General features: G+C 48.5%; 1 protein-coding gene across 4 annotated transcripts in view; it reads left to right on the forward strand.

Annotated features, from left to right (window-relative positions):
* TMCO3 (transmembrane and coiled-coil domains 3) overlaps positions 1-18,526 on the forward strand; it is a 43,532-nt gene that overhangs the window by 14,943 nt on the left and 10,063 nt on the right. For 3 of the 4 annotated variants that reach the window (XM_036904801.2, XM_036904804.2, XM_036904802.2), the window contains 3 exons: positions 2,967-3,153; positions 8,782-8,902; positions 16,529-16,724. In XM_036904801.2, coding sequence (XP_036760696.2) covers positions 2,967-3,153; positions 8,782-8,902; positions 16,529-16,724 — 504 coding nt within the window. The remainder of the gene's footprint in view (positions 1-2,966; positions 3,154-8,781; positions 8,903-16,528; positions 16,725-18,526) is intronic. The other variant, XM_036904803.2, reaches the window with a different exon arrangement.

Below are 18,526 nucleotides of genomic sequence, written 5' to 3' on the forward strand. Positions count from 1 at the left end.
GTGATGTTAAAGTGATGGAAGCAACAGTTGGACCGTATGTGTGAATAAACGTTAAAATAATGGAAGCAACAGATGCCTTCTAAATTGTTTACCTTTAAAAATATACTTTGAATACTGAAATATTTCAGAATGGAAATAACATTAAGTTTGAAGTGAGTGAATTAAAAGCTGCTTTGTTTGTGGACAGACTTGTCAGAGAAGCAGGTGGGAGGTGGGGAATGAAAGGAACACTGTGGTCACCAGCAGGTGCCAGTCAGGTGTATGCGCCCCTCTGCCTGCCAGCGTCTCCGACTCGCAGAGGGTCCCTGTTGTGCTGGGGGCTCTGTGGTGTGTCCTCCAGAGGGCGTCCGGCCATCTGACCTGAGAGCCCTAACGCGCCCGCAGCCCATGACCTAGGAGTTCTGCTCCCAGGTCTCCAAAGGCAAGGACCGAGTAAAGGTTCTTAAAAAATTAACCCCCCAGAGGTATTCAGCTCCCCATTGTGGCATTTCTGAGATTAGAAGCAGTGCGAGTGTCTGACACTTGACAGAATACCTTGTAGCCAGTGGAAGTGTGACGACACTGTCAGTGACAGAAGTGCGTTGAGATGCTAGACATGAAAGGCCAAAGGTGAGTGCTCAGCGTGCCCACGGTGGTCGTAGGTACAGAGGGATCTATGCAGAGCCCAGATGCACAGGGAAAGGCCGTGTAACTGGGGATGGCTTCTTCTTGATCCTTCTCCATGTTTTCCAAAATGACATATGTACTTTTTATAAAAAGGAAAATTAAGCTTGTCCCTAGAGCCACGGGTGCTGTCAGGGTGCAAGCGCTCGACTGGGATGCAGCGCCCTCTACTCCCGTCTCTCCTCAGTTCATCCTGTCACTCGTTGCCCTTTCCTGTGGCCTTTTTTCTATTAGTGAGCTGTTGGGAAGACGTCAGCTTTATAAAACCCTCCTTTGTCCGTGTATTGATCGCTCCCCCTTCCTTTGAGCACTCCGTGGCCGTCACAGCACCTGTTCACCAGATGCTCCCGTGCCGCTCACATGCTATCGTGCATCCTGCCAGCCGGCCCCTCTGCCCATCTTGGCCATCTGTCTGTGCGCCGTCCCCAGCCACCCCTCGCTCCCGTGTCATTTGGCCTGTGCTGCACAGTCCGGCTGAGCGGCCAAGGGCCCGGCAGCTCCCCATTGTCCTTGGGCCCAGCCACAGGCCAGGTGGTGTGTGGTCAGCATGTTTCCTGCCCTCACGGGGCTTGTGTTTCAAGATTTGAGAAGGACGTGTGGACAGTTCTGGAGAAGGAGGAGGGAAAGAGCTGGGAGGGCGGGTGAGGCTGGCTCAGGCATGTGGTGTGGGGCTCCGGTGGGCCAGGGTCCCTGTGAGCAGGAGGCCCCAGGACGTGCTCCCAGGGTCCTCTCCAGAGGCCTTTGACGTTGTCTCTCCACACCCTCTGCTCGGGAGGACTGGGCACTGGTCTCCTGGCCAGTGTGTGGCCAGACCCCAGTGGTCACGACAGAGGCTCAAACCATCTGTCTGACCTTCCTCTGCAGACTGGAGACCAAGGAGAGGTCCTCCCTACCCACGGTGCGCAGCCAGGTAGCAACAGGTCCAAGCCTGAACTCCAGGTGTGCCTGCTGGGCAGGAGCACGCTGACTGAGGGCTGGCACTGCTTACAGGAGGGCCTGCCTAAAGCCTGTGGACCCTAAAGCCCAACATCATGGCTCAGCATGGCAGCTGGCTCTGAGGGTCTGCCCCACACTGTCCTGGGTTACATGTTACAGCTCCTTGGCCATAATACACCCGAGAAGAAGAGCTATGGGGAAGACATTAGCTTTATAACAACTGTCATCATTGCCAAGTGCAGGAAGTAGAGAATGTGAAGCTGGAACTTCTGAGAAGCAGCATTTTGGGTTAACTTCCTCTCCCCTCCTGGGTTGGCCAGTCTCATGGCAGAGGACAGATTCGGCTCTTCGCTGAGGAGTGAGGCTCAGATCAGCTAACTCCCTTGGTCCCCCATTTGACCTGGGCCTTCGTGGGGCTGGGAGGCCCCTGTAATTCATTTCCTGAGGTTAGACACCTCTGTTGGACAGCAGGCTGGCAGCCGATAGTGGCTGTGGGGAGGGGAGGGGGCTGCATGCACTCATCTGGTTGCAGGAGGGAATCAGCACCTGGCCTCAGGAGAGGCCCCCAGCTGCCCTGATTCCAGAGAAAATGTCATGGCTTTGCAGGTAGTGTGGCTCTGTGCCGGGAGCCCGGGTGGATGTGCGCGACGGGAGGCGGCTGGCAGCTGGGGGCCTCTGTGCGTCCTTGACTTCACCACCCAGAGCTGTGCCGAGCCAGGCCTCTCCTGTCCTTCCACTGGGCCCAGCACGCTCTGCAGAAGATGGCCTGGGTGAGGGAATCCGTTTGATTGGGAGGAGAGGAAAATGCATGTTTCAAGCAGGACAGGATGAGTTTGGGGTTTATTTCTTTTGTTAACATATAATATTTGTTTGTGTAAGTGTCAGGTAGCATTGACTGTCTTGTATCTTCAACGAGATCAGAAACCCTGGAGGTTAGGATCCAACCTGATTTTTCCCAGTTTCCATCAGGTCTGGCCCAGTGCCAAGAGCACACCAAGGCGCCTGATCAGTATTTGTTTGACTTCTGAGCCCGCTGCCTGGGTTATGTCCTGACACTGACCTCCACGGGACCCAGGGCAAGTTGGAGGGCCTTGGTGATTTAATTTGGAAACAGGGACACGGTGATGTCTCCCCTCTGAGGTGTGTTCTGACGGTGAGGTTATTCACAGACTCACGCCTAGCGCTCACAAACCCTATGCAAATGTTAATTGTGTTAAGAGAATGTCTCTGGGTGCCACGTGGATGTGTTTACTACAGAGCACTTCCTACCCCTTGCCCGTGTGGTGTGCCTTTGAGCTCTCCATGGTGCTAGTTGAGAGAGGCATGTCGTCACTAAATTGGGTTTGAATCAATGTGTTCCCTTTCAGGTGTGGAAGATAGCCTTGCAAGGACCGTGTTACATGACTCTGTTAATGATCGCATTCGGCCTGTTGTGGGGACACCTTTTACAGATCAGACCTGCTCAGAGCGTCTTCATTTCTACCTGCTTGTCCTTGTCAAGCACACCCTTGGTGTCCAGATTCCTCGGGGGCAGTGCTCGGGGTGAAAAAGAAGGTAGGTGACACGCTCTAAGCATGTGTTCAAGTGTCACATATTTAACTGACTTAAATTCGTCCCAGGGCCAGTTAGAGAGAACTGCAGCTCTGGCCCCCTCCCTCTCCCTCCCTGGGGCTCTCCCAGTGATGATGGGTATCCAAGCCTGTGATCCCTTAGGAGCTGACAGTTCAGCCTCTCCAAACCTCATACCTTTATGTGCTGATCAATTTAGGATGGTTTGAGAACCACATTTTAAAGCAATGACGCTACACTGCAAAATGCGCCGTGGGTGGTGAGGTAGAGGTGAACGGCTGCCACAGACCCAGATGTGGCCTCAGACTCTGGCCACCGGTGCCACCTGCACCACTGTGCCCGGCGTCTGGGGCCTGTGGCCGGAAAGTGGCCTCTGTCTGCTGCTTCCCAGCTTTAATTTTGGCCAGTATTGGAGATGGACATACTTTCAATACTTTTTTCCTGTAAAAGTATGGGGTACTTTGGCAACCAAAGGTATTTTCACCTCTTTTACTTTGGCATTAGTTTCACGTGTGTTTGTGGTGCCCCTGAGTCCCTGTCATGTGTGGTGAAATGACGCTGGATCAGCTCAGGATTGAATGTTTGGAGTTGTCACACCGGGGCGCCGCCCCCTGTACAGCGGAGCTTGGACAGTGTTGCTGTTTGTTTCCATCGTGCTTGTTGGTGGCAGTGATCTCCCAGGTTTGCTCACACTGACACGCATCCTGCAGTAGCCCACAGAGACAACACACGGTGACAGAGGGACAGCGTGAGAAGACAGACCACAGCGCAGAGGCCCGCACGCTACAAGATCCTGGAACAGTTTCCCCTGGAAACACTTTGTAAACACCTGTTGTGCCTGCCCCTCTGGTTGCTCGGGCCAGAATGCAGCCTCCCTGCGGGTACCTGGGCCAGTGCCACCGCCCTGCAGTCTTGCCTGTGCTGGTCCCAGTGTCTCGTAGCCTGATGCTCAGGACCATCCCTCACAAGGCCAAGTGACAAAGGGGCAAAGAGCCCACCAGTAATGAGGTAGGAAAATAAAACAGCTCCTACCAGAACAACCCAGGGCTCTGTGAACATAAAGCACAGAGCCCGGTGCCAGGGCGCCCGATGCCAGCGTGGCCAGAGAAGGAAAGTGACAAACTCAGAGGTCAGACTGCAGAACACCCAGACACGAGAGAGGAACACGTCCTCTGGAGCAGGCATGGCAGACCGAGCGCAGCACGGACAATAGAGAGGGGAGGATATGGACACGCTGCAGGTCGAGAGGCTTGGTGGATACGTAGGGGAAGTCCTGGGACAGCGGGCTGGAGGAAACAGCTGGGAACTTCTCAGAACTGGAGGGAGGTGCGAGCCCTCACGCTGAATGTATGTCTCCCAAACTGAGGGGACATCCGTGTGCCACAGCAGAGATCCTGGGCCACGGAAATCGTGGCAGGTGACCCAGAAGGGCAGAGCATATGTCCCAGCAGCCCTGGCTCAAGACAGCGAGTGGCGTCTGTGCGCTGGGGCAAATGAGGTGCATGTGCCCGCGGCCCTGCTGCTGAAGGTGTGTGAGGTGTGTGTTCTCCGTGCTGCAGACTGGTGGGCCTGACGGCTGTGCAGCCGCACAGCAGAGCGCCAGGCAGGGTGGGCCAGGCACCAGGAGCAAAGGGGCACGAAGACTTCACAGTGTGAAGTCGGTGAGCCTCACGTGTCAGTGCACACTGTTGGCGGAGGCGGCCCTTGCTTTCGTTGCTTTTGTTCTTTCAAGGGCTACATTGAAACTGTGGACTGTGAGAAGCTGGAGGATGTCTGGAGGCAGACATACCGAGGGGCTGGACTGTGATAGAAAACGTGGAGTCAGATGTGTCAGAGATGCAGAGCACCTGTGGCACAGTGAGAAAATGTGATCTGGGGGCGAAAAAAGCTTCAATTTATAATGGGAAAATTAAAAGGTACTTAAGAATAGTCTCTGACAAAGTAACTTGCAACCTTTGAGGATAAAATCACAAAACATTACTGCAGAGAGAGACCATGTTCATGGACACTAAACCCAGTACAAAAAGATGTTTTTCCCCAAATTTATAATCTCACAGCTATCCTAATAATAAATCTGGCAGGGTTTTTTCATGAAACTTGGCAGGCTGACCCTATAGTGTATTTAAGAACAGAGGCCAAGGGCACCAATATGGGTTTGAGGTGAGGCGCTTCTCACCAGAAAGCAAGGCCTGACATGATGCTTCCAGCACGCGGGAGATGCTGGGCTTCCCGGTGAGCAAGAATCTCTCCTCACAGGAAAGAGTGCAGCGGGACCCCTTCCTTGAGCTGTACACAGAGGCAGCTCTGTGAGTCGGATCCCTGACGAGGAGGAGCGCTTCAGAGCCGGTGGGGGGCATCCTTATGGCCGGAGGGCAGAGAGGCTCTTAAAACATAAAAGCACAGAGCCCAGAGGAGAAAATGTGGATGGATTTGGACACACAAACATTGTAACGTTTGTTAAACAAGTATTTTTATGAGACATGGACTGGGAGAAGATATATATATAAAATGTGCAAGGGAATAATATTAAGAATGCATCAAGAATGTCATTGAATCAAGAGGAAACCCAGTTGGAAGACAGGTAAATGTTCTAACAGATGACATACAGAAGAGGAAATCTAAGTGATTGAAACGTGAAAGACGCTGACCTTGCTCTTGGTCAGGGAGATGCAGGTCCGAATAGCCGTTTTGCACCAGTGAGCTGGCAGAGATTTTAAAGGATGGGCCGCTTATTGGCAAGAATTTCCAGTCCCCAGAACTCATAAGCACTGTCAGTGGGAATAGGAATTGGTTCAGCCACTTTGGAGAACAGTTTCACAAACAGAAATTTCCACATCTGGAGACGTAGCCTAGAAAACTCTTCAAATGTGAAAGAATAGTCAACACACTTATTTTTAATAGCAAACAGTTGTAAGTAACCCGAGTATTCAGTAATAACCGTGAATACCTAGGCGATGCTGTATCCATGTCCTGGGATACTGTACAAATTCAGATGAATCTGTCCTGCAGAGCTGACGGGGACAGTACAAGACAAAGAAGACATCAGGTCTGGGGTCACTCACGTGAAGCTGGAAGCCCTGTGGAGCCGTGCACTCCCAAGCCTGAGGACACCCTGAGACCATCGACTCCATGGCTGTGTGTGGGTTTTGTTGGTGGTTGATGTTGCACAAATTCTGCTCCTTTTCTGTTTTCCAAGGTTTCCAGCCAGTGTCTGAAAGACCGGGGCCCAAACTAAATAACCAAGTCTTTCATGCCCATGGCCAGAACCCATAAACCAAGCAGAGGGGTTGGGTGGCAGGAGGTGACCGCAGCAGCTGGGTCATAATGAGAGGTCGCTTAGAAGGTGGGGTGGCGGTGGGCTTCTAGCCAAGCTCATGGCGAGATGCGGCAGTGGCACCGTGGTGTAGGCCCTCGGAGCCCCCATGCAAGGGCCTCGCTGCCTTCCGCCAGGGGAAGCGCTGCTCCCTGCACCAGGTGGTAGTGGTGTGGCAGGGCAGGTGCAGGGCCAGCCCTGGTCAGGCGAAGTCAGCCCGGGAGTGAGCCAGAGAAGGGGCATCCCCGTCCCGCCCTGGAGCGCTCGTCATGGCACGTGTGGGGAAGATTAGTGCCTGGGTGCTGCCTCCTGAGAAGAGGCTGAATTGTGTGTCCTGGGGCAGCTTTCACAGGAGCCCCAGCTTTGTGCATCAGCAGTCCACACAGGTAGTTCTCAGACACAACGGTGAGCAAAAGGGCAAATGGCAGAAATGCTGGTTATGTGTCTGTAATTACACAGTGAACTCCGTGTTGTGCCTGGACACATGGGCATTATTCTACTGAAGGGGCGAGTAAGTGTTAAGAATCTGGCCGTGATGGGGGTGTGGCAGGGGAGGGCATGGCTGAGGGCTCAGGGTGCTGGGGAGTCTCCTTTTCAGACCCCTGCCTCCAGTGTATCAAGAGTTTAAGGTTTAGCGAGATTCAGTGGTGTGTATGTGGAGGCTTATTACAGTCCTTGTTTTCTGTACATTTACAGTGTGTAATAAAAGGAATGGGAAACAGAAAGAACTGAAAATGCTTCCAGTAGTGACAAGCACAAAAATTAAACTAGTACACAATGCAAAGATTAAAAATATTAAAATTGTCATCTTTAGTTTTTAAAGGTTTAGCGTAATTAAGGTCAGCATAATTATTCTCACCGTTTTTTGGACCACACCGTTTCCATTGTGCGTCGCATGCTTTTCCTGTGTAAGCGCTTGCCTTTCCCTCCGGCCTCAGGGCCTTGGACTCGCTCCCCTGCGGCTGCTGCCTCATGGCTGTCCCGCACTGAGGCCTGCCCTGGTGCCTGTGGTCTGCTGGTGGGTGACTGAATGGCCACTGAATTAAGGCAGTTGACTATGCTTCTGTGCAAAGGCAGAGAACACGATTTTAAAAGCATTTGCAAAATGCTGGCCATATGTCACCAAATTTCTTTTCTAAAAAGTGAGATGTAGTTGTAGAGATTTTTGTATTTCTTCTGAAGCAAGAAGAGGCATGGTCATGGGCACAAGCCTGAAATGCGTCATTCTCATGTAAGGAGGGGGAGGAGGGTCACTGTGTCACTGGGCTCAGGACCAGCTCATTTCCCAAGGTCAGGATGGTCACAGTCAGGAGCCTGTTCAGGAAGTGTCTGTCACTCTGTGTCTGCTAGAGGCAGTCACTGTTCACTCTCCGTTACACCGGGCAACCCTCAAAGGCACAGAGCTTTAACTCAACACAGCCTAAGGTGATCATCTGTCTAGAATGTTCAAAGATTCTAAGCTGAGATAATTTTATTCACCAGATGTAACTCTGTGCAGGAAGTGAAGTATGCCTTCCGGAGGGTACCTGGCTTTCTGATCACGTGATTCTTGCTGGTGGTGAGGAATGTTGGTTTGCTTGGTTTGCTTAGTCTGTTTGATGTGAGATGATTCTGTCAGATTGTTCTTCAAGTACCTGTTACTTTAAAGCAAAAAAATAGTCTGTTTTAGGGGAAGCATAGCAATTTCGTGTTTAGAAGCCCATTTAAAAGGTCCAAAGCCAGAACTGTTGGTTGAAAATGGAGACATGTGGAGGCCTGTGTGAAGACTGAGTTGTCAGAAAATGTCTCAATTGCCACTCTTTCTAGAGGAATCCAGCCTTGGCCCTGGCTTTTCTGCTCTGCCTGTTTCTCTGCCAAGTGTGCCCTGGCCTCCAAGGGAGGATATTCAGTGCGGTGGTGCCAGGGTCCTGAGGGGAAGCAGCGCCGCAGCCATGCCTGCCCGGCAGGTGCCCCAAAAAGGGCTGGGCCGGTGTGTCCTGGTGGGCCAAAAGGCCGCCTCCCAGTGGGGCGTGGGGTGAGGCGGTGTGGTCACCCTGCCCTGTCATCTTTTTGTAAGAACACTTCTTTCCTATAATTGTATGAAAAGTAAGTAGTGGAAATGAAATACTCTGGAGATTTTCTTTACAAAATGCTTTTAGTGTTTAAAACATTTCAGTGTTTGCTCAGATTTTAAAAGTCTGCATTCTTATTTCGAGTATCAAAATTATGTGGACCATTTTGGAAACAAGCTTGGTGGCTGTGTTTTCACTTGGGGCACTTAGAAGTTACTGTAAACCTGTGTGATGAATAACTTTCTCAAGTAGGTGACATCGACTACAGCGCCGTGCTGCTTGGAATGCTCGTGGTGCAGGACGTCCAGCTGGGCTTGTTCATAGCTGCCATGCCAACTCTGATCCAGGCAGGTGCCAGCACACATGCCAGGTAGGCTCTTCAGTCACCTGTTGTTTGCTAGTTTCAAATCATTTGTTTATAAAAATACTATGTAATACATTTTTCAAAGAGACATTGAGAGCTTGTGTAGCACAAGCTTAAAAACCATAGACGCTGGAGTAACCAGGCTGGGCTCAAACTCCAGCTCTGCTGGCCTGGGGCAGGTCACTCAGCCTCACTCCTCCATGGTCTTGTCGTCCATGAAGTGGGGATAATATTATTACCTACCTAATAGTAGGGTAGTGAGGAAGCGTAGATGAGTCAAGCTGTGACAGTCCTCAGAGTGGTACCTGGAGGGTCATGTGCACACACCACCATGGGGTGGTTGTTGCTGTCAGAGGCATCATCATTTCCCCTGCTCCTCTTCCCCTTCTCATGGTAAAATAATCCCCAGAGCTCGACTGCACTTACTTAGGTTCATATGGAGAGAAGCCAAATGACAAAAATGGTTTTACCCAGAAAGTTGTAGCATATGCAATATATTACAAGAATGCCAACCAGAATATAAATGTACCTGGAAAATATAGGGAGCCCTATGAACTTTAAAGGTAAATTGCCTGTGGGTTAGGACTATAAGCTTGAGTTTATTTTAAGCAAATATACTAAATGTATAAAATATTGTGCTTTAAGTATCTCCAGATGCTACATTTATTTCATCTTTTACAATAAGATAGTACAGGTAAAAAATTTATAGAGTTTTTTGAAATTTCTTTTGGAACCACTTTGAATTGCTAAGATCTGCCTCATTTACCTTATTTCTTCTTCTCTAGCCTACATGCCTTTTATTTCTTTTTCTTACCTTATTTCACTGGCTAGAATTTCTAGTATGTTGTTAAATAAGGTTATGTGAATGGATAGCCTTGCCTTCTTCCTGAACCTTAAGGGAAAGCATTCATTCTCTCACCATTTAGTCTGATGTTAACTGTGGAATTTTTATAGATGTCCCTGTCAATTTGAGGAAGTTCTCTTCTTTTCCAGTTTGTTGAGAATTTTTATTGTGAATGGATGTTGGACTTCGGTAAATGCTTTTTCTGCATGTATTGATATGATTGTATGGTTCTTCTTTAGCTGATTGACATGGTGGATTAAAACGATCGATTTATAGAAGTCAAACCAGCCTTACATACCTAGAATGAATCCCACTTAGTTGTGGTGTATGATTCTTGTTTACATTGTTGCGTCCGATTAGCTAATGCTTTGTTGAGGATTTCTGTGTATGGATTCGTAAGAGATTTTGGTATGTAGCTTTGTCTTTCTGTAGTCTCTTTTCTAGTTTCCGTGTTAGGGTAATACTAGGTTCATAAGATGATTTGAGATGTTTTCCTCCACTTCCTCCTGTTCCTATTTTCTAGAAAACATTGCATAAAATTGCTATGAACCCTGGGAGAATATATTTGTAAATGACTCATCTGATAAGGGCTTAACATCCAAAATAATTCATCCAAAAGAACTCATATGCCTCAACACCCAAAAAACAAATAACCCAATTAAAAAATGGGCAGAGGACCTGAACAGACACTTCTCCAAAGAAGAAATACAAATGGCCAACAGGCACATGAAAAGATGCTCCACATCACTAATCATCAGGGAAATGCAAATTAAAACCACAATGAGATATCACCTCACACCAGTTAGAATGGTCACTATACAAAAGACAAGAAACAACAAATGCTGGCGAGGATGTGGAGAAAGGGGAACCCTCCTACACTGCGGGTGGGAATGTAAATTAGTTCAACCATTGTGGAAAGCAATATGGAGGTTCCTCAAAAAACTCAAAATAGACTTACCATTTGGCCCAGTAATTCCACTCCCAGGAATTTACCTGAAGAAAACAAAATCCCTGATTCAAAAAGACAGATGCACCCCTATGTTTATCACTGCACTATCTACAATAGCCAAGATATGGAAGCAACATAAGTGTCTATAAGTAGATGAATGGATAAAGAAGATGTGGGACATACACACAATGGAATATTATTCAGCCATAAAAAGAAAAGAAATCTTGCCATTTGCAGCAACATGGATGGATCTAGAGGGTATTATGCTCAGTGAAATAAGATAGGTGGAGGGAGAAAAATTCCATACGATTTCACTTATTTGTGGAGTATAAAAACAAAGCAAAACAGAAGGAACAAAAAGCATTAGACTCATCGACACTAAGAAGTGACTAGTGGCTACCAAGGGGGAGGGGAGAGGGTGGGGCCCAGGGGAGGGGGAAGGGACTGTTGAACTACTGTGATGTACATTTGATAATTTAAAAAAATAATAAAATAAAATAAATTGCTATGAACCCTTCCTTAAGGATTTAGTAGAATTCTCCTGTGAAGCTGTCTGAGTCCTAAGAATTTTTCTGGCAGTTTTCTTAAATTATGCATTCAGTTTGCCTGGTACCTATAGGGCTGTTCACTTTTTCTACTGCATATTGTTGAGTCGTGGTTGTTTGGTTTTTCGAGGAATTGGTCTCTTCCATTTCACCTGTCAAATTCGCAAGTAACGAGCTGTCGTGGTGGTCCTTTATCCTCCCTTGGTGCCTGTAGGACCTGCCCAGCGCCCCCTTCGTTCCTGATACTGGTGACTTTCATCTTCTCTCTTTTTTCCTTTGTCAATCTTTCTAGAGGTCTGGCAATTTCATTAATTGTTTCAAAGGACCAGCTATTTGTTTCATTGATCTCCTCATTGCTTTTCTGTTGCCGGTCTCACTGCTGTCCACCCTTGTCTTTTATCTCTTTCCTCCTGTCTGACTTGGCTTTGTTTTGTACTTTTCTAGGGTCTTATGTGTGAACTTAGCTTAGAAAAGCTTTCTTTTCTACTGTAAGTATTTAGCATATAAATTTCCTGTGCTGCACTGTCTTAGCTGTATTTCATTTATTTTCAGATGTTGAATTTTTATTTTCGATCAGTTCAGTGAATTAAAAAATTTTCCTTTGGCACTTCCTCTCTGACCTGTGGGTTCTTTATGTTGCTTAACTTCCAAGCATTGGAGATTTTGTTGTCTTTTTGTCATCGATTTCTAGCTGGATCCCACTGTAGTCAGAGAACAAACACACTTCATATGATTTCAGTTCTTCTAAATGTGTTGAGATTTGTCTTATGGCCCCGGATATGGTCTGTGGTAAATGCGACAAACTCACTTGACTCCAAAATGTGTGTTTTGGGTGCGGCGATTGTTTTGTGGATGTCAGTTAGACCCTGTTCTTCCGTTGCATGGCTCAGTCTTTCTATGTTCTCGCTGTGGGCCTACCAGTTGTTGAGGAGTATGGTAGTGAAGCCCCCTTGTGTCTGACCATTTCCCCTTTAGCTCTGTCCACTTTTGCCTTATGGACTTTGGTGCATACACATTTTAGGGTCATCTTGCCTTCCTGTGCTAGTAGACTGATGAGGCTATCATTATGCAATATCCCTTTTGTGTCTAGTTATTTTCCTTACTCTGAAGTTCACTTAATCTGATATTCACATATGTCACTCCTGCTTTTTTTAGTTAATGTCTGCAATTGTGTATCTTTTTCACCCTTACTATACTCTCCTGTTAGTCACAGACAGGTAAAACTGTCAGTTATCTGACATTATCTCAATCAAAAAACTTAAAAAGTCTTTTTTCTTTTCTCAGTTTAAAAAATTAATTCTAGTATAGGTACTGATCACAATGATATTGTTCCAATTTAGTCAAGAAATGTCAAGTTTACCAAGAGTTTTAATGACTTGAAAAAAATGTTTTATATTATGTTAAGCTATAAACAAGAGTCAGTCATTATACAGTGTTCTTCACATCAGAGCCCCCATATGACTCAGCCCACCCATCCAGAGTGCTTACCTTCATGAGACATGAAGATGTTCGTCCACACGAGAACCTGGACATGGGGGGTGATGATGGCACAACAGTGAGCATGTCCTTAATGGCATGAATTATACACTTAAAATGGTTAAAGTGGTATGTTGCATGTTACGCCTGTTTTACCACAGTTAAAAAAAAAACTTGAGCATCAACATTCATAGCAGCATCATTCACAAGAGCCAAAAATGGAAACAGCCCAAATGTCCATTAGCTGATGTATAAACACAGCGTGCTGTGACCACACAATGAGTGTTATCAGCCATAAAGAGGGGGAAGCTCTGACACGCAGCAACATGAACGAGCCCGGAAGACACGGGGCTCAGGAGAGAAGCCAGGCACGCAAGGCCACCCAATGTGCGATCCCTTTAAGACAGGCCCAGGGCAGGTGGACCCACAGACAGAGGGCAGTTCGGGGCAACGCCCAGAGCAGGCGAACCCACAGAGGGCAGATCCGGGGCTGCCAGGAACTTGGGTCTGGATGTTGGCAAGCGAGGGCTCATGGGTACAGGACTGATAAATATGTTCTAAAATTTGTGGTAGTGACAGTTGTACAACTTTGTGACTATACTAGATGCCATTGAATCATATACTTTAAATGAATGAATTGTGTGGAATAAAAATTACAGTTCAACACAGCTATTAAAAATCATACACTATTATTTCAAGCACAAGAAGAAGAGAGTGGAAGTATTTATATAACATGAAGTGTTGGTTTTCTAGTAGATGAAGAGACTTTGGTAATTTATTGTCTACCAAAAATACTTTTCTATATAATTTAGGAAAACACCTATTCTAATTTTGGTAACCAGAGAAAATTCATAGTAAGAACAAATTAAATAAAATCAGTCATAATGCTAACATGAACTTTGCCTCTTTGTTAAGCTTTATTCAGAATTAACCTTTATTTTTCCTAAAGCAAAGAATTAACTTCTACCTTCCCAAATATTTCATAGGTTAAAAACAGAACACAGACTCTAATAAAGAACACTTACATAAAAAATAAAGTGGTTCGAATTATTAGAATAAAATCTTGTGAAACCATCAAAGTTCTAGAATAAAGTAGGGATGAGTTTATCTATAATGTTGAAAATGGGAGGGCCTTTCTGCTTCAAGGAGAACACATATTCTATAAGCCATAAAGGATGAGAAAGGTGATGTGTTTACATGAAAGTCTCATGCTCTGAGTTTAAATAGACTTGTGCACACACACAGAGACATGCATACTCTGCACATATACATGTATGTGTGCTGAACTCATACACATCCACATGCGTACATACATGTGCAAACACATGCCCTGCATACATACCCCTGCACACACACACTCACATGTACACACCCTGCACACATACACATGCAAACATATCTGCACATGCACATACATACATGTCCTTGTAGGTGCACGTGTGCACATGGATACACACCCTCACACATACTCATAAATACATATACATCTGCACACAAATACACACACATGCACACATATGTGTACCTGTAAATGTGTATATAGATGCACATATATGCACACACATACATGTATAAATTAGATAAGCAGGCCAGAGACAAAGGGGAAAGAGATGTTTGTATGCATGTTAAAGAGAAGCTTATGTTTCTTATTGCGTAAAGCTCTCCTTTGGATGCCCAGTTACGAGGTGAGCGAACATCATGAGTTGCTGACCCAGAGGTGAGCTGGGGGAAGGTGCTCACTCTCACACATGGAAGGCACACGGCACCTCGGACCCATCAGTCTGCAAACCTTTGGAGTGGGAATCCCTGGTGGGTCGGCTCTGGGGTCTGGCTGGCGAAGGAGCAGGGCAGCCCCCGGGCTCTCGTGTGGGGACCACAGTGCAGCATGTGCTGAGAAGCCTTCATCCAGCACAGCCCAGCGCCTGGCGGGCCAGTGAGGGCCCAGACGCGAGCTGGCCACGCCCTCGACTGCTCGCCAGGGGCCTCGTGCTGACACAGAAGCTTCACTGAGACAGGAAGCAAGAAGTAGGTGCAGGATTCTGCATCCATCTCGTGCAGGACAGACGACACCAGGGCAGAAACCTTTCCACTGGCAAGACAGAGACCCGAAGGGCTCTCCTGAAGGAGACCCGAGCTGTGCGCGGCTCTGCCCCTTGTGGGCCGGTCTGAGCTGTGGAGCCGGCCCTGCTCACGGCGTGTCTAGTAGATGACGGATCGGACCTGTGCGCGAGCCCTGGGGATGGTGACATCTCTGCCTCGCAGGGCTGCTGGGGACAGCCAGGGAGAGGCAAGTCTCCCATTCTTGCTCACCATCAGGCACCAAGCCAGGCTGAGGACGTGACGTTCTCACGAGGTGCGGGGCTGTGCGCTGTAGTGCTGAGTGCAGAGCGAGTGGGCTGGCTGCCCACGCAGGGCACCGTGCTGGTGGGGAGGCCGTGTGAGTGGTGGCCTAGTCAGTGGCCAGAAAGGAGGCATCTGGTATTGACAAGTGCTGCGCAGTCGTCACAGCAAACGGGGGCAGTTTCAGACAGCCACCGTGGATTGGTAAGGCTTCCGGGGAGTCAGCATGGAGTCCAAGGCCTGTTGGGGAGAACCTGGGCTGGGCTGGGCTGAGCACCAGGGCCTGGCGCAGGGGCCCTGCAGCTGGAGGCACATTGTGGCGTGGCAGCCCCATTGGTGAGGTGGGCACCACGTGGCATCGGGCTCCTCTGGGCAGCCGGCTGGAGCGGGGGCCCTGTAACACTGCCATTGTGCTATGGGGTGTAGGCCCTATGACCCTGCCGTCATGCCGTGGGGCGTGGGCCAGCTGGTAGGAGTTTATTGCAGCTTGCAGGGCCAACTGGTGTCAGGGTACTCGTGAGGCACCAACGTGCAGGCAGGGGTTAGGCCCCTGGGATGGGGCAGGCTGGCCAGGAATTCGTGCGGACCCAGCTGCCAGCATGTTTCCAGTCGTGCCAGGGCTGCCCACCCTGGCTTCTCACCTGCCCTCCTGGTCCCTCACCCACCTGGGGCCACGTATGATGGCTTTACTTTCTGGTGCCAGCCCGGCTCGGTCTGATTCCTCACAATCAGGCTGAATGGAGATTCGTGTCCTGCTCTGCTGTTTTAAGCCTGACTGCAGTGATGAGTTTTGTTTTAGTAATCAGATTTATATTCTTCCATCAAAAAACCAGAATTTTGGACTGGTTTCCCAAACATGGTGGAGAACTAAGTTTAAAACTATGTTATTGTAAATATTACATATATACAGTCGTGCCTTTCTTAATGAAAGCTGTCAGGCTGAGATCTCAAAATATATTCTAAGATCTGAAGAGCATATTCTGAAAGAGCTTAGGAGAGATTCCTTTTGTCCATGACTAAGTAATGGATGTGAGATTCAGAGGCCTCGCTTGGGATGAGGGGTATTTTGCTGGGAGTCGCTGGAATTCTTTGTCATGCTTGCAGAGGTGAGCCTGCAGTGTCACCATTACAGGGTGACTGCTGCCTTACACAGAATTTCAAACGGGGGTTGGTTCCCGGTGAGGAATTTCATCATCAGTTATTGGCATATAAGCCGTTGGTCAGGCATCATCACACCTATAATATGTGTTTGTTTCAAATTATTGATTGCAAAACAATTCAGCATCTGTATTTGATTCAAATAACTTTATTTCTGAGATTAATATGAGTGATAGGTTTTACTTTAATATTTGGAGATCAGAATGTGTGTGATCTGGACCTGGGTGACGTACGCGTTCTGTGACATGTCAAAGATGAAAGGGTAAGGCCACTTCATTGGGTCTCAGAGGTGAGGTGACACGTCTTCTTTCCTTTCCCAGCGTTGCCATGGAGACGCTGCGAGTACTGGCGTTGGCCGGCCAGATTCTCTTCTCGCTGGCCGCTGTCTTTCTCTTCTGTCTCGTCATAAGGACTTACCTCGTGGGGCCGTGTTACCGGAAGCTGCGTGCGGAGAGCGGCGGGAGCAAAGAGACCCTTGTCTTGGGAACCACTGCTTTCATCTTCCTGCTTTTGACGGTAACTCTCGAAACACCTGTTTGGAGAATCTGATTTTAGTCTGTTCACTGGAAACTTGTGATCAGTTCTCCATCCTTTCATTTTAATAGTAGTTAAAATATTCGGAGCACTAATACTCTTCATCCGCGCACAGGCCTGACGCTCCCCTTCAGCACTGCTGCGAGGAGCTGAGCCTCTTCGCCTGTGTGACTCACGCTCTTGAGCGTTTTGCCAACGTGGCACTTGTGAGTTGCTGTCGGGGGAGCCAGGCGCGGTGGGGCGGGAAGCCCATAAATGCCGTGTCCACCCTGTTACTCTGTCTAAAACTTTCAAACGGCTCTGCTTGTAAGACTGGCAGCCTGAAAAGGGTTTTAATTTAACTGTTTGATGATGACAGATCTACTCAGCGTAACTTCCTTTGAAGGTTAAAAATAAAAGGTTCATGTTGGAAGGTGCCTTTTCCTCATTTAAAGGGCATGCTTCTCGTGAGCCAGGGAGGGCCTCTGTTAGACCCCATAGGCAAGACCATGGTTGCCATATGCCCAGCAGTTGCTCCTTGACTGAATCCCAGAGACACGAAGACTTATGTTCCCAAGGAACTTGTGCACAGAGACCATCGCGGCTTTCCTCCGGCCGCCCCGGCACCCCGCAGGCCCTTCGCGGGGGTGCAGCTCAGCGGTGTGGTCCGTCCACACCAAGGAAGACCACCCAGCTTTAAACTCTGGATACATGACTCTCCAGAGAATTATGCTGAGTGGGAAAAGCCAGTCCCCAAAGTAATTCCATTTACGTGACACTTGTGAAGGTAACATTTCGGAAATGGGAGGGTTGCAGCATTCCCAGTGATGAGGACAGGCAGGGAGAGGACAGGACCCTTGTGCCAGCTGTGGCCTGCGTGCCCTTGATGGCATGTCTGTGCCCAGGCTGGGGTCTCACGCTGATCCAGCAGGATGCTGTCTTGCCGTACAGGGGACACGTGCTCTCTCGAGATTATTCCTTACAACTGCAGTTTAATCTGTAATTACTTCAAAAAGATTAGCTTTTGAAAAAGAAATTTAAAAAATTACTTCTTTATATATGGTTTAGTTGCTGCTAGCATTTCATGATCTTGGAAGATGACTAAGATTTGCTTCTGCTCAGAGCTGCTCAAATGTGTGACTTACTGAGTTTTTATATTGCTTTACACATTCCAGTGTTTTTCTTTTAGAAAATGGCAACCAGCCCCATCGTCTTGTCTGCGTGACTCCGCGCTGCCTTCCGGTGGAGACGGCTCAAGCCAGTCCCACTGCTGCCCTGCTTGTTTCTGTTCCCTTCATCTGACACCTCGCCAAGCGCCTGGGGGTCTCCAGGCCCTCAGGGTGCCAGGCACCTCCTGCATCTCCCGTGGCCCACTCACTCTCTGGTGCAGGGGAGACTCCACGTTCATCCCGTCTCCTTAGGTACTAGGGACTGCCTCCTCCTAGAGCCACTGCTAACGTCCCCACGCATGTGTCTCCTGGACGTGTGATTTCATTTCTGTTGAGAGTATCCCTTGGGGGGTAGCCAGGGCGTGGCTGTGCACCTGGCCCCTCAGCGGACCGGCTCCTGCCTGCGCCTATTGGTGCCGTGCCCCTGTCAGCTCTTGGTGGTGGCACTATACTGGGTACCCTTCTGGCGGCAGTGCTGTCTGTTGAGGGCATGGTTTGTGTTTCCACGGTGAATGATGATGTGAACACCTTGCCCTGTGCTCCCCGGCTGCGCAGACTTCTTGGGGATGCGTCAGTCGGTCCTCAGGTGCTTTCCTCTTGAGTTGGCTGTTTTCTTACTCATTTGTAGTCTTTAAA

This window comes from Manis pentadactyla, chromosome 17 (genome assembly GCF_030020395.1).
Source record: "Manis pentadactyla isolate mManPen7 chromosome 17, mManPen7.hap1, whole genome shotgun sequence".
Taxonomy (NCBI): domain Eukaryota; kingdom Metazoa; phylum Chordata; class Mammalia; order Pholidota; family Manidae; genus Manis; species Manis pentadactyla.